Source organism: Botryllus schlosseri, chromosome 3, assembly GCF_051294905.1.
Source record: "Botryllus schlosseri isolate E-star chromosome 3, Bs_hap1, whole genome shotgun sequence".
In the NCBI taxonomy this organism is placed as follows: Eukaryota; Metazoa; Chordata; class Ascidiacea; order Stolidobranchia; family Styelidae; genus Botryllus; species Botryllus schlosseri.
This window is the reverse complement of record NC_137238.1, coordinates 16,144,408-16,159,002: the sequence shown is the minus strand read 5'-3', so window position 1 is coordinate 16,159,002 and position 14,595 is coordinate 16,144,408. Positions and strand designations below refer to the sequence as shown.

The following is a 14,595-nucleotide window of genomic DNA, read 5'->3' as shown; positions in this document are numbered from 1 at the left end:
GGCAAAGGTCTTCTCGCTGCTGATCGTTCTGGCACACTTCTCGGAGTCGCATGTTATATAGGCTCTAAATCCATAGTCTTGGTACGTCGTGGCGCAGTAATGGCCGACGCCGAAGTATCCCATTTCCATAAATCATGCATATTTTTGTTGGGTGACGTGTACCCCCAAATCAAAATACATGAAAATATTAGATCGCGAAAATTTTTTGAAAAAGTTACATGAATTTCTAAAATTTCTAAATTACTCTCTGATTTATGTTAATTCACGAAATGCATTTGGTCTCCGTTCGAGTTCGCCCCCCCCCCACTCTCAATTGGGGGTTTGGGGTGCGGCAGTTACGGTCCTGACTCCAATATAGCTGTTTTAACGCGCCATCGCCCCCTTCGTTGTTTTCGCCCCCTATCGCCCCCTTCGTCCATTTTCGCTCCCCTATCGCCCCCTTCGTTATTTTCGCCCCCCTAGACCGCCAAATCGCCCCCTGGTGTGCGATATCGCCCACGTTGGGAGCCACTGATTTAGTATTATATTTTGTGGTAGATATATTTGACTGGATAATTGTCTCAGCAGTTCGCGCGATTTATTGTCACTCATTTTTTAGCTATTAGTACTATCTCCTCATAATTAAAAATTAAAATTACTGCCAATTTCCTGGATAGAGTTTGACCATATTCGCAATTATGAGAGAACGTGTCGTCTAACATCTGACTTCACGTCTGCATTCGCAGAAAGATGCTCGGCGATGAAACCTTTGTACAAATTGATTGACGCATATTCGTCGAAATATTCGATATTTATATGTCCAAGCGTCAAATAACCATGTCCTTAACGAATCAGCCCAGCAGTACATAGATGCGACATATGCAAGCGACAATAGTATTAGCCGAACTCAATCATTAAAATTCGAAAATTTTCGCGCTTTGGGCGGTTAGGTAGTTAGTTAATTATGTACAGTTGCAAACTCAATTTTCATGACACAATTGTTATCGATTCTAATTCGTAGTAACATAAGAATTCTTTTCATCGTTACCTTATCCTGTTCGTTCGGACGACTGAAAAAAGTTATCAACATTCAAGTGGCCGAGCAATGGCTCGCAAATCTCATGTGGCCCTTAACCGAAAAGGTTGGAAGCCCTGTGGGAAAAGCATTTTCGGATTATCGTTGATTGGTGGATAATCCGTGGGATATCAACGAAAAACTGAAATATTTCCGCTTCTACTGGTTGGAATTGAGCTAAATTTGTTTCGCATCGTCTATGAAGACAGCTCAACAATTACACGGGGTTGGCAAAAAATCTAATTTATTTTTTTATTTTACCTAATAAATTAAAAAATTTAATTTGACCTGCGGAGTCCTATCTTTGTTAGAAATGAACCAAATTTGATGTGCAGCGTTTGTTAGGGTGACCTGACAATTTAATCAGTGAATGGCTGGAATCGGGGAATCGGGGGTTGTCTCGCGTTAAAGACACGGCCTAATGATGGCCCAAGATCGTAAAACCGTAGTTCACAAAGATACTTTCACCTATATCAAAATATGCCTATTATTAACACTTTTTGAAACCAAAACACGGACACCACTCGCATATCACAAAGTAGAACCTGAATACTAGCAATCTCAACGGATAGTTTGATGGCATGGAGAGAGGTATATTATATGAATTCCGGACTATACATAAAATATGAATTTGCTGTAAATCGCGCGAAGCGCGAAAATTTTTATCAGTAGACCACAGCTCCGCGTCCCCTTCAGGTGCTTTCACACCCCCATAAGAGGGGCGCCCCCTCCAGTTTGAGAACCACCGCTCTATGCCGTTTTCCGAACGTTTCGGTCTTGGCAGTGTCAGGGCCATTACACGCCAAGGCCATATAGGTCCAGCTCATTCATATCAGTTGGTTATTCTCCCTCGATGGAATGCTGTTGACATCGCCAAAGCCAAAGCTGGTGACGAATAATGATGTTGGGCACCGGAGAATAGCCGTATTTTGAAACAACAACAACAACGTGTTTAAACTGTGGTCAATTTCAGGATTTCAAAATGGTTTTCTTAGCTTTCTCCCGAAATTTCAAATCAAGTCGCGGGCCGCGTGTTGGTGACCCCTGAATTACACTATCACGGGTGACGCTTGACTCGTGTGGGCCTCATCTGTTTTTTCGCGTCGTATTTATAAACTATAAATGTGCAAATTCCTTGGTTTTCGGTGTCAAAATTTCAAAAATCTCAATCATGCAATAATATAACGATAGAAAATACACATATTTGTTTTACATTCATTCATCGTTGTTCAATTTTCTTTGACTCACCTCCCTCCCTTGACCGCGCGTTACAGATGTTAACCCTACTACTGTCTGATGAAAAAGTTGACAGCGATATACTAACGCAGGTTGAGACCGTCGATCACATTTGCCTAAGTCATCAAAATAAGCAAGTACGATTTGAAAACAATGGTATATTTAAGTCATCTCTTGCAAATGCTGGGTACAGAATTTAGATGCGATTTACTTGAAACGAATTTTTATAATTTTCAGGACAATAATTTTGACTTATTTTTGTATTTCCTTCAGAGATTGCAAGTCACCGAGAGCATCTGGCCAAATTGTTGGAGATAGGTGGGTTCGTTCAATTTTACATTAAAGAAATTGCACTCCATGAAGCAATTGTATATGAAATTCGAACCATCATCGTTGCAAGCCTTCTCTGATACTGTTATAATTTGCGAGGTGCATCATCCTTCCACGAAATGATAATAGGATGATAGGATAACCAAAATCTTTCCTGAAGTGGTCAAAATTTGAAGAAATGTCAATTTCTCCAATCTTTGATTTTACTCATAATTTCTCCGTGTTAATCACTAAAATTATTGATTGAGGTGAGAAAACGCTAATGAAAATGTTAATATGAACAAATATAGCTTATTCATGCATCAAGTACCAAATCAACACTTTAAAACTCGTCAGAAGTGGTTTTGTTTGCGTGTCTTGCGTCTGTGAAATGAGAAATCCTCTCTTATTATGGACCAAAAATAACGTCATGTACCAAAATTCGTTGAGAAATGTCAATTTTTGTGATTTCTAGTTTTACTCAAAATTGCCTTGTAATAATACGCATAATAGCCTACCTTATTGGGCATACAAATCCACTAAGAAAACGAAGGAATGTACAGAAATAGTGGCTACCATAGATTATAAAAGGATAGAAACACTTCATGCATTTTCCAAAGTGGTTTAGTTTGCATGATTTGGGTCTATAAACTGAGAAATCTGCTGGTATTACGGAATACCATGAAAATCGTTCATGCCCTTTTCTTGTGGAAGGACATCCTTCCCTGGTTTCAACCTTGGAGTCAGAATCATCAAGTTCGTGTTGGTTCAAATGTGTGGTTTTGGATTTATATCTATATAGGAACTGTTGAAGTCGTTATCGGAGTCATTTTCTGTATCTTTGAGCCCTGTCGAGTCTTCTGGAGCCTTTTTTTTGCCTGATAGTTTTGGCAGTGAAAACTTACTGCAATACGGAACAGGTGCTTAAGAGTGGATGGCATGCCATAGAAGGATATACAATTTCAATTAATTTTTCAGTTATTCTGAACCTTGGAAAAATGTCACCCATACAACAATAACAGTCTTTTATAAGGTTTGGAATTTCCCTTCAACTTCTTCAATAACAAATGACATTGAATGCCGATCTTCCTTTAGACATCCCTCCACATGTCCCCATCATGTCTCGCAGATTAAATGAAATTCTCAGTTTTTATCATTGTCCCCAATCTTCATGCCAAAGTGAAGTTAATGAGCATATTATAAAGGTTACTTCTATCTATATTTTATGCATAATTTGTTTCAAACTGATATACCGGCCACAGATATATCAAAATCGGCCTGCAGGCAGATTACATTTGTGATGTTGACATTATAATGATGATCCACAATCTTTAGATCCACAATCAGATCCACAATCAGAACAAGACGAAAAGGAATTTGAGCTTGCTTGCTGTGTGTAGTCAATACTGATTAACTGAGACTGAAAATATGATTATTGCTAACTATCAACTAATATGAATTGAATGATGGATCAATGTGACGTCACAGTAAGTAGGAATTTCAATACAGGAGCTAGAAAACATGGTGCAGGCAGCTTTAAAAGCTTAAAATAACAATTAAACGACACTTGAGCCAAATAAATGCCAGAAACATGTTTTACTAAAGAATACGGTATAGGAAATATCAAAAAATCGGCTCAACAAAATTTTTGTTACATGGTGTAATAGATTCAAAAAAGACCCACTTAATCTCTTACTGTCGTTATAATAACACTGTTGCCCTACCTCGCCAGACATTACTTCATTGATCAATTTCCACCATCGTCTATTTTTTTTTTCTTTTTTACTAACATTGCTACAGCCAGAATGTATAGCGTCAATTGTACCTGTTTGATGCGGGTGTGATCAAACTAGTTGACCCCCAAGGTCGTGTCGGTCATTCCTATCTAATCCCGAATACTGTGCATGCAAATTTTCTGTACCACTATTATTGCCGTGTGCTGTTATGTATTTTAGTTAAATGAAAAAAATACTCTCTCTCTCTCTCTCTCTCTCTCTCGACATGGATATTGATACAATCGTAATCAGGGCTTTGGAGCCGGAGCCGGAGCCCGAAGCCGGAGCCCCGGAGCCGTGCAATTTCAGCGGAGCCGGAGCTCTATTTGAAATTTTAAAGGAGCCGGAGCTGGAGCTCGATGTTAGGTTAATAGCTCCGGTGTCTTTAATAAGATGATATGCTACTAAAATTGGCTGAATTCCATTGATTTGGAATTAAATTTAAATAAATTGAGAGAGTGGACACAGGACACTGATTTAAAACGATGAAATTTCGATCATTCCCGAGACGCGACCCACGCTCAGTGCTGCCTGGCATTGGTTCCTGATATTTGGGCCATTGTTGCGCTAACATAATGGGGTATAATTCATTTACCCGCATATTAGAACAGGATTACCAGCAATACAATAAAACAAGATTAAAGCGTAAGACAGACGTTTATCTTCCAAGCGGACTAAATCATGTTAAAATTTATAATTTTTAATATTGGATATCGCCTTGGATATTATATTATCGTCCATGACACGGGGCTCTGATTGGTACGAAATCGAGACAGTCGATGAGATCTCCTGCTTTGATTTAACATATGATGAATGTTGGTATAGTAACTCGCTGTCGGTAACTAGAGGCGTAGACCAGGTTACATACGGCGGTCGATCTACATAATATAACTGGGTCATGTCTATGAGTTGAGTATTGACTACATAGCCTACTATGCAGTCGTTAATGTGAACAAGCGCGTTGTAATGCAACATGGTACGCGGGTGTCGTAACTGGATTCCGGTAGTTCCAAGGCACAGAACAAGCTGTGGTTAGCGGACTGCGGTTTCGTTTTTAATAAAGAAGCGTGTATCGTATTCGTGCTAATCCTTGTATTAAGCATTCGTTACAATAAGAAAAGCATGCGAGATTGGCCAGCTCAGCAGTGTAGGCCCGACAGTTGCACAATGCACAAGCACATTGCACATCTATCCGCAGGCTATTAATCTACAGTCAGATGTCAGGTATAGATCTCGTTCTCGGTAATGCCGAGAAACCATGCATTTCTAAACTATAGTATCTGAAAGGGAACATGAGAAGTCATACTGCTTCACAATGTATATTAGGGTTGTTCAGATTTGAAAAATTGTCAGGAAACTTCGATGCTTGTGACCCAAATGAAGGTTTAGTACATAAAAACACTTTTATGAGCAATTTTGGCCATCTTCGTCCTGATCTTCTATCCCCGAAAACCCCCCAAAGATCCACGGGGCAATTCTCCTTACTACTGGATATGCAATGTTGACCACGTCACCGGTTTATAGCTTTTGTGACGTTATCAGTTGAAAACGGCCGTGTAGAGATGATATATTGCAATAAAATAGCCATGATTTCAAAATTGTACTCAACTGCACTCCCATAAAGGCCACATGCGTAACGATTTCACTCTGCACAACCTGTATATCATGCTCATGGGAATCATGTATTGGTTGCACCATTTACATCGGCTTGTTTTGGATCGTACATTGAAGAAGCGCCGTTGGGTTGCAATTCGTGAACAAATACTGATATTTCCAGCTAGTTTTCAGCCATAAGATATTATTCAAAGGTATGTAATGTCAGTAATACTTTTCTCAACTTCAAATCATCTGTAAAATACCGAGTTATCTTATTTTATGGTAGACTGCAATTTAGTTGAAGAAGAATGCCTGAAACAATGCATCAACACAATGTTTAGCGCTTGCCTTATAGATATTCTTGTCATATTCCATACGTTGTCAACCTCTTCAACAGTTGGAAGGACACAGTCCTGCGTTGTAGTAGTTTCGGGGCAATTTTCTTTCCGATATGGCGGATGTAGTAGAACCTCATCTAGAGTCGGTAACTTGGAGTGACTAATACACTCAGATAAATATCCTTCCGAATAGTGACCAGAATATCAGACCAAATAGTGGGCAGACCTGAATCTTGTTCATGGTTGGTCCGCAAAACCCATATCCGCTTTGTTTCTGACTTTCTTCTGCAACTAAATTGCAGTCTACCATAAAATAAGATAACTCGGTATTTTACAGATGATTTGAAGTTGAGAAAAGTATTACTGACATTACATACCTTTGAATAATATCTTATGGCTGAAAACTAGCTGAAAATATCAGTATTTGTTCACGAATTGCAACCCAACGGCGCTTCTTCAATGTACGATCCAAAACAAGCCGATGTCAATGGTGCAACCACTGCATGATTCCCATGAGCATGATAGACAGTTTGTGCAGAGTGAAATCGTTATGCATGTGGCCTTTATGGGACTGCATTCAAGTACAATTTTGAAATCATGGCTATTTTATTGCAATATATCATCTCTCACGGCCGTTTTCAACTGATAACGTCACAAAAGCTATACACCGGTGACGTGGTCAACATTGCATATCCAGTAGTAAGGAGAATTGCCCCGTGGATCTTTGGGGGGTTTTCGGGGATAGAAGATCAGGACGAAGATGACCAAAATTGCTCATAAAAGTGTTTTTATGTACTAAACCTTCATTTGGGTCACAAGCATCGAAGTTTCCTGACAATTTTTCAAATCTGAACAACCCTAATGTATATTCATTATAATGTTTTCATTTTGTCTGAAACTTATAATTTATTGGTAATATTCTTTAACCACTCTTCTCTGCACAGTTCATTTTGAGCACCAGTAATCTATAGTATTATTAGATGTGTCGTTGGAAGTGTTTTATGGTTGATTTTGTGGTTCCGCGGAGGCTGGTAGATTAGCGTAAGTGTTCCGCGGCTTACTGAAGGTTCAGAACCACGGCTTTACCACTGCAGGTCTTCCAAATTCAGTGTCATGGATGCCATTTCCATGTACCCAAACATATTTCCAAAAGTGGCATACTCAGATACAGCTTTGCTGCCGACACAAGTGAGTGTGGAGAGACTTTTCTCCGCATTGCGCATCATTCGATCCGATTTGAGATGCTCAATGAAAGAAGACTTTATAGACGCGATACTATTTCTTCGTACGAATGGTTTTTGAACATTTTGTGCTGAAATAAATGTTTTTGATTCGTTGATTGTGGTGTTTGTTTGTAATTACTTTGAAACACTAAGTATTCCAAATTGAGCGTTTATCCAAAATACATTAGTTTTTGACGTAATGTTACCGGAGCCGGAGCTGGAGCCGGAGCAGTGGTATCAATGCTGCTCCGGAGCAGGAGCCGGAGCTTACTTATGATAAAAGAGAGTTCCGGAGCCGGAGCTGGAGCAGTTGAAATTTTCGCCTGCTCCGAAGCCCTGATCGTAATGGTAATGTGGCCAAAGGGCCACACGAGATTTTCAAACCATTGCGCATTGGTCTTTTATTAGTCGTCCGATAGCATCGAACCGCATTGGGTAACGGTGCAAACAAGACTTATCTCACTACTCATCAAATTCGACAACAATTATGTCAGCTCACATTTCGCAAAGATAACAAATGGATACATTCAATAATATCGTTGCTTGCATATATTCCGTGTTGCCTTTATATACCGCTTGGTTGATTTGGCAAGGACAGGGTTATTGCGCGCTTGAACAAATGGACATATCAATATTGATGTTTCCGGCGAACATCCGTCTATCATTTTGTGCTAAGGTTTAATTGCCAACGATCTTTCATTGAGTGCACACGCAAAGTCGCATATTCGGCGACATAATTGCGAATATAGTTAGACTCGACTCCGGAGAGGGCAAAAATGCTAAAACTATGAAATCGAGTGACAATGAATAACGCTAAAATTCTAAGAAAAATTTCAGGTCAAATAATACCAGCCGTGAAATATTCTACTTCATGATAATATACGACTACGATAATTTGTCTGAACTGATATTTCAGCAACTGTCACTGTTAGGCTAATCAATTTTTGGTTGACCTTGCAAGTTCACAATAAATTATATGGATAAATATCTTTTTGATAGTATAACAAATTTTGAATATTACCTCGGGGGCCACTCGAAAGGTTCTCGCGGGTCAGAGGTTGGCCGCCCTTGCTCTAACAGGAGACGCAACTCTCCACGATACTTCCTGACGACCTTTTTCGTCACAATGCCATTTTTTCACAATGGAAAATGCGGGACTACATGGGTTACATAACCAGGAGAGCAAAATAAAATTTTAAACTTTCGTAGTCAGTGCTGCAGTAGCTTTCAATTGATACCCATTTTATTTAACAAATTTCACATCCGGAAAGTTAGTGTTAATATTGCAAGAATATACTTTTTTAGAATGGAGGAAATGATGCGTTGAACCAAGCACAGTGTGACGTGATAATTCGTAGTTTCTACACCAGTTAATGACGCTTTAGTGCCATACTTCCCAACAATGTTCCCTCTAAGCTGCCCACGTGTTCAAATGCGCAGTACTGACACTGTCTCTGCGCACAGAAAATCTAAGCTGCGCACAAAATATCTGAATTGAGGACCTGTCCATTGGTCGTTACGCACTGCTATCCACGGGTCTGTGCAGTGAGTTGGCGAGCGTGCGCACACTTGTCAAAATTAGGGAAACATTTCTTCCCACAGTAATGGCGACGAATCAGCACGATTACTTATATAGATTCGAATTACGAATTCGAAGTTCTGAATTTTCATTTTCCAGACGCCATATGGATAAAAGGGAAGAAGTACATGGCGTTTATGGGCGAGGCCGAGGCTTTGAATCAGCGACGTAATGTTCGCAAAGGGCGAGAACTCCTATCTGGTGGTCTGTTTCGGGAAGTCGCTGTAAAAATTATCGAGAAATCCGATCGCGCACAGAAGGAACTTGCTGTTTTGCAGAAACTGGATCATGAAAACGTCGTGAAATTCATTGATTTTGATGAGATTGAGACGAACGGATTGGGCCCGCATCTGTACATTATTATGGAGCTGTGTGAATGTAATCTGGAAAAGTTCATGGAAAAGCGCAAGGACCGATACCTGTCAATTGAAACGTTCAGTCTTATATCCAAACAACTACTCGGTGGACTTGAATACATACATAGAAACGGTTTGATTCACAGAGATATGAAAACGGATAACATTCTCGTAATCCAGGACAAAACATTCAAATATTCTGACTTCGGAATAACCAAAGAGATCCCCGACGGATCGGCGGAGGTTACCCAGACGAGAAGTGGGGTAGGATCAGATGGATACCGTGCACCAGAAACGTATCGCTATGGTATTGTTAGAATAAGCAAAGCAGTTGATATCTTTTCCCTTGCCATCGTCATGACCCAACTCATCAGCAAAGGCAAACATCCTTAGGTAGTGATTGGAACTTTTAGAGAGCCAATATTATTCGCGGTGAAATGCTGGATCTTTCAAACGTTGGTGCAGGAATTCGCGAGAAAAAAGACCAGCTGATTGATGTCTTTACTCAGATGCTATCAAAAGATGCGGAAGATCGACCATCGGTTGAAGATATACGAAACCATAAATTTTTCTTCAATGAAACTCGCGGTATGTAGTGCTGACATCGATACACCAGGTAGTAAACCAGAGGTCTCAAACTCAAATGAGCTCGCGGGCCTATTTCCGCGGGCCGCAGCATCAATATTGAGGATATTCAATGTATTATTTCCAAGTAGGCCTTTTTGACGACACCATGTGAACAGGCATTCCACATTCATCTTAGATATGTAATTTACTATTGTAGTATTCACGCTTGACACGGAAAAAATTCATATTATGAAATATTTGATTAAAATTGTTTTTGTTGGGGGGCAGAATTTATTTTTAATTAATGAGTTATAGACATCATAGGAGAGGATGCATCATGCACCCTCTATGATACCAATGAGATTTCTCGTTGCCCCTGACATTTTGAACACAATTTCTGATGGTACCTATATGAAAATCAGAAATCCCATTCACGTAAAATCGCGAAAACAGCCAATACTATTTTCCAGTTGAAGAAATTGGCCAAGAAAATATTCCTCAGCATATGGGCCTAATTCCACAATGCATCTCGTGCACCCTGGTGAGGTAATTCGTACCCCGATGGGGTCTACGGACCCCTGGAATATAAATGTCAAATCGGCAAAGAATTCATTGGTGTAACAGCTGTAGAGCGTACTAATACATTTCTCGACACCGACAATAAAATGGATAAAGAGAACAAACAACACCCAACATGTAGCCAACTATACGTCACGGGGGGCACAGAATGCCAATGGTAGCCATACCGACCTGATTAGATAGCCACATATCCTACGCAACGCAAGCAACGATGTTTTGATATATTACTATTCCCCATGACAGTTTCATAGATTGTTTCGTCTGTAGGAATACCAAGTCACCGTTCCGAGTTGCAAATCCTTCTCTGATTTTACCGTTTGACCTGACTCAACTCAAGTCATTTTTACTAACTCACCCAGTCAATCCCAAATCCAGTAATTTTACGAGAAGCTCGCACCAAACTAAATCACAATTTTCAGTCACGAATCATCAAGGGTCATGTTTATCATCATGAATTAGAAATGTGACGTTAGCAGATCATCTGCCGCATAGTAGCTTTTAAAAGTGATGTGATAGTGAAATATTTCGAGATTTCGGTGATCTTTATAGTAGTTTTAAGGTGAACTTTAAGATCTTGTATCTAAAAAAAGATAGATGGCACTTGCATGCATTGTTGAATACTTGAATTCTAAAATTTCGTCGCGTGTATGAGACCTATGTAGTAAACGGTGTTACTGTCTGTTGTATGTATTTATTGATATGCAGTTGTTGATATATGACGTTATTTTGAATTCTCTACTATAGTTTCTGACGATTACTACTGACGAGTGTAATGACGATTGTAATAATGACGAGACGAAAATATTCGGGTTCATTCCAATATGATGTACTATTCCATTGTACATTGAAGCTCTGTTCCTCCAAGAAGCTCTTCTCGTGTATTTATATCAGTGGTTCTCAAACTCGGGTCGGCGGTCCTTTTGGGGTCCAGAAGACAATATTTTTTTACCGCAAGACACCATGCAAAAACTCACATGAACCCGACAATTCTTGAATTTTGGAATATAAAAATTTATTTCAGGATGTTATGGTTCCGCTGTCAAAAACGTGACCAAACAGGGTCAAGCTGACCGCGAAATTCAACTACATTGACACTAAAATCGAACGTCCTGTTTACTGTTGATGCCGTAAGGGAACAAGAGTCATTTAAACTTGATAAAACTGCGTTTCGTAAATTTATTTAAAGTACGATCTATATGGTAATAGCTATGGTTGCATTTTTTTTTCAAAATAAGCAATTCACTTGTTTGGTCGAATAGATTACATTGCTACTCGAACGGTGGATTGGGATTTGTCTGAATTTCATTGGGCTTAGATTTGGCTAAATCATTTTACAATACGCAGATAACTTTGCTCCTGAATGGGAACTTTAATTTGTGGGAAGTCCTGCAGCACGATAACTTGATACAAACGTAGATATGTACCAATGGTTCTTAACCTTACTTATACCTGTGGATCGTTTTTGCTAACCTGCAAATCCCAAATTTTCATAGCGTCATAAAAACAAAAATCGACCACAATACATATCTTTCTACATATCTCATTCATGACTGAGACCATAGATTGCTGGTGCATGAAATAAATTGCGCATGAACAGAGTGTTACCATAACAAAACTATTGAAATGCTATTCTCAGACTAAGCTAAAAAACATTGTAATGAATAATAATTGCAAATCAGTATGATATCCACTGTTTCATGTCAGTAATGTCAGTTCAGAAATGCAAGGCTTCGCCTTGAAAATTGCAATCGAATTGTTTACATTTAGTCCAGTGATTCTCAACCGGTGGTCCGCGAAGCATTTTCAGAGGGTCCGCGAAACCTCAAAATAGTTGATAAGCTAATTTTTATTTTATTTTTGAATACGGAAAATCACGAGGCAGTTTCGCTTTATTACTAGTTTCCTTATTTCAAGAAATGCAATTGCGGAATTCGCTTTAGAAGTCAACAAGTATAATCTTATTTTCGAGAAAAGTCATTTTGTTGCTGTTTATCAGTAAGCCTACTTTTATTATTTGCACAAGAACGATGACGATTGCACGATAATTGAGCTAAATTTGAACTAAAACTTTGTAGCGGTCCGCGGGGGTTCGTGACGGTCCGAAAGGGGTCCACGAAGATAAGAATGCTGAAAACCACTGGTTCAGCCGAAGCGCAACATCGTGAATAGGCCTACTAATTGCTCCATATGGGCTTATAAATAATATAAATATAAAATTGGCATTTCAGAAGGACGGTATTTCTATTTCGAACCCCAACATCTGTTGTGTACGCCACTGCACGCGAAGTACCACCACAAAAATCGCAGTCACAATACGACTACTGTTTGGATTTATACTTGCAACCAATGATAGCCAAGACGGGCGTATTATCACAAGTCATATGTATGAGTTGAGTATGTGTATCCACCCCAAAGAAACCCGCCGGACTGACACACATTACCGCTAGTTTTCCATTAAACATCGGTTAAGAACCACTGATATGGAATATATTATAACGGAACTGGTATATTCCACACAGAAGACTTGCATATCTCATTTCAAGGGATTCGCAATGGAATGTAAGAGCCTACTTGATAAAACGTTATTCGACGTCTAGCTACCGCTACAGAGTCGTTAGTGGCAGTGATAGGGCATATTTAGGCGCCCGCCCGCCACTCAACCTGAGTATACAACCATAATGTCCTGTATGGTGTGTCTGTGGACACAAGTAAATCTCACGGCTCGGGGAAATTGGTTCGCGCCATATTTTCCATTTGGCTAAAGACAATTTGACTGTAATTTTTGACCAAGTTGTCGAGCGCGAAATTCAATGAAACGGGTAACAATCGAAAGCTATACCACAGTACTGATTGCGATTGTGCATTTACACCATATACGACACGATGACACAGCCCTCTTGCGGTATATTATCAGTTCGACTTCTGTTAACTTACATACATCAATTTACTTTCAGTTGTTTCCGGTGAATGCATCATTTGCTACGGGAACGCAGCGACCACAGCTTTCATTCCTTGCGGGCATGTGCATGTTTGTCCCGATTGTGCTCCACGTCCAACATGTCGCGCAAAGATCATACGCCCGATGAGAGTGTATCCAATCTAAGGATTTAATCATCGTCAGACAGAGTCCCGCTCGCGATATGATCTCGTTCAGTAATTATTAACTCGATGCCATTGTACTCAAACATGTATCATTTTCGGAAAATATACTGATAAGATTCGTTCAATAAATAAATAAATAAATCATATTTGGGCTCTGTTTGTGAAGGATAAATAATTTCAAGTAACTAGTTTACCGCCATGAAATGTCGGATTATTCGGTTGGCGTTAGTGGGGATGGTTGAACGTCGCGCAATCGCCCCGAGGCAATCCTCGGCTAATATTCAATCGGATAATGTTAGATAATCTACCAGTCAGTTAATAATAATTAGAGTTCTCCATGGCCGTGTATTGGTGCAAGCCTCGTGCTGTAGTTTAGTCCTGTGATAACGCCAATATCAGTCGTAACGAGGGCTTTAGAGCAGCAATAAATGTTGCATTGCTCCAGCTCCGGCTCCGGAGCTTTCTTCTATCATAGATTATCTTCGGCTCCAGCTCCGCAGCCGCATTATTACCACTACTCCGGATCCAGCTCTCAAAAAATATCAAATGGGTCTGTCTATATCAGGAGTGGTCAACCCGTGGCCCGTGGGCCATATGTGGCCCGCGAGGTAACTTCGTAAATTTGCTATATTATCGAAATTGAATTACTCAGATTGTGGACTTGCAAGGCCAACAAAAAATTTGATTAGTATGGCCGCGAAACTTGGGATGTTGATGACTAATATATTAGTTTCGACGCATTTGCAGATCAAGGGTCCAGTCACATTTTTAGTAAATCGTCGTACATTACAATGAACTGAAATAGTAGTAAATTTTTCTTCACGCTTCGCGTGTTCAATTGTCACACGATTTCTTTCTTGGTAACCTATCCCCACTTGTAA

At 39.7% G+C, this 14,595-nt stretch overlaps 2 protein-coding genes across 2 annotated transcripts in view; both read left to right on the top strand.

Annotated features, from left to right (window-relative positions):
* Positions 1-14,595, top strand: part of LOC145434950 (uncharacterized) — a 236,662-nt gene that overhangs the window by 141,790 nt on the left and 80,277 nt on the right. The window lies entirely within an intron of this gene.
* Positions 9,070-13,701, top strand: LOC145434952 (serine/threonine-protein kinase stk11-like). Its single transcript, XM_080312183.1, has 2 exons — positions 9,070-10,054; positions 13,567-13,701. Exon 1 carries the CDS (start codon positions 9,239-9,241, stop codon positions 9,857-9,859), a length of 621 nt encoding a protein of 206 aa, XP_080168309.1. The 5' UTR covers positions 9,070-9,238; the 3' UTR covers positions 9,860-10,054; positions 13,567-13,701.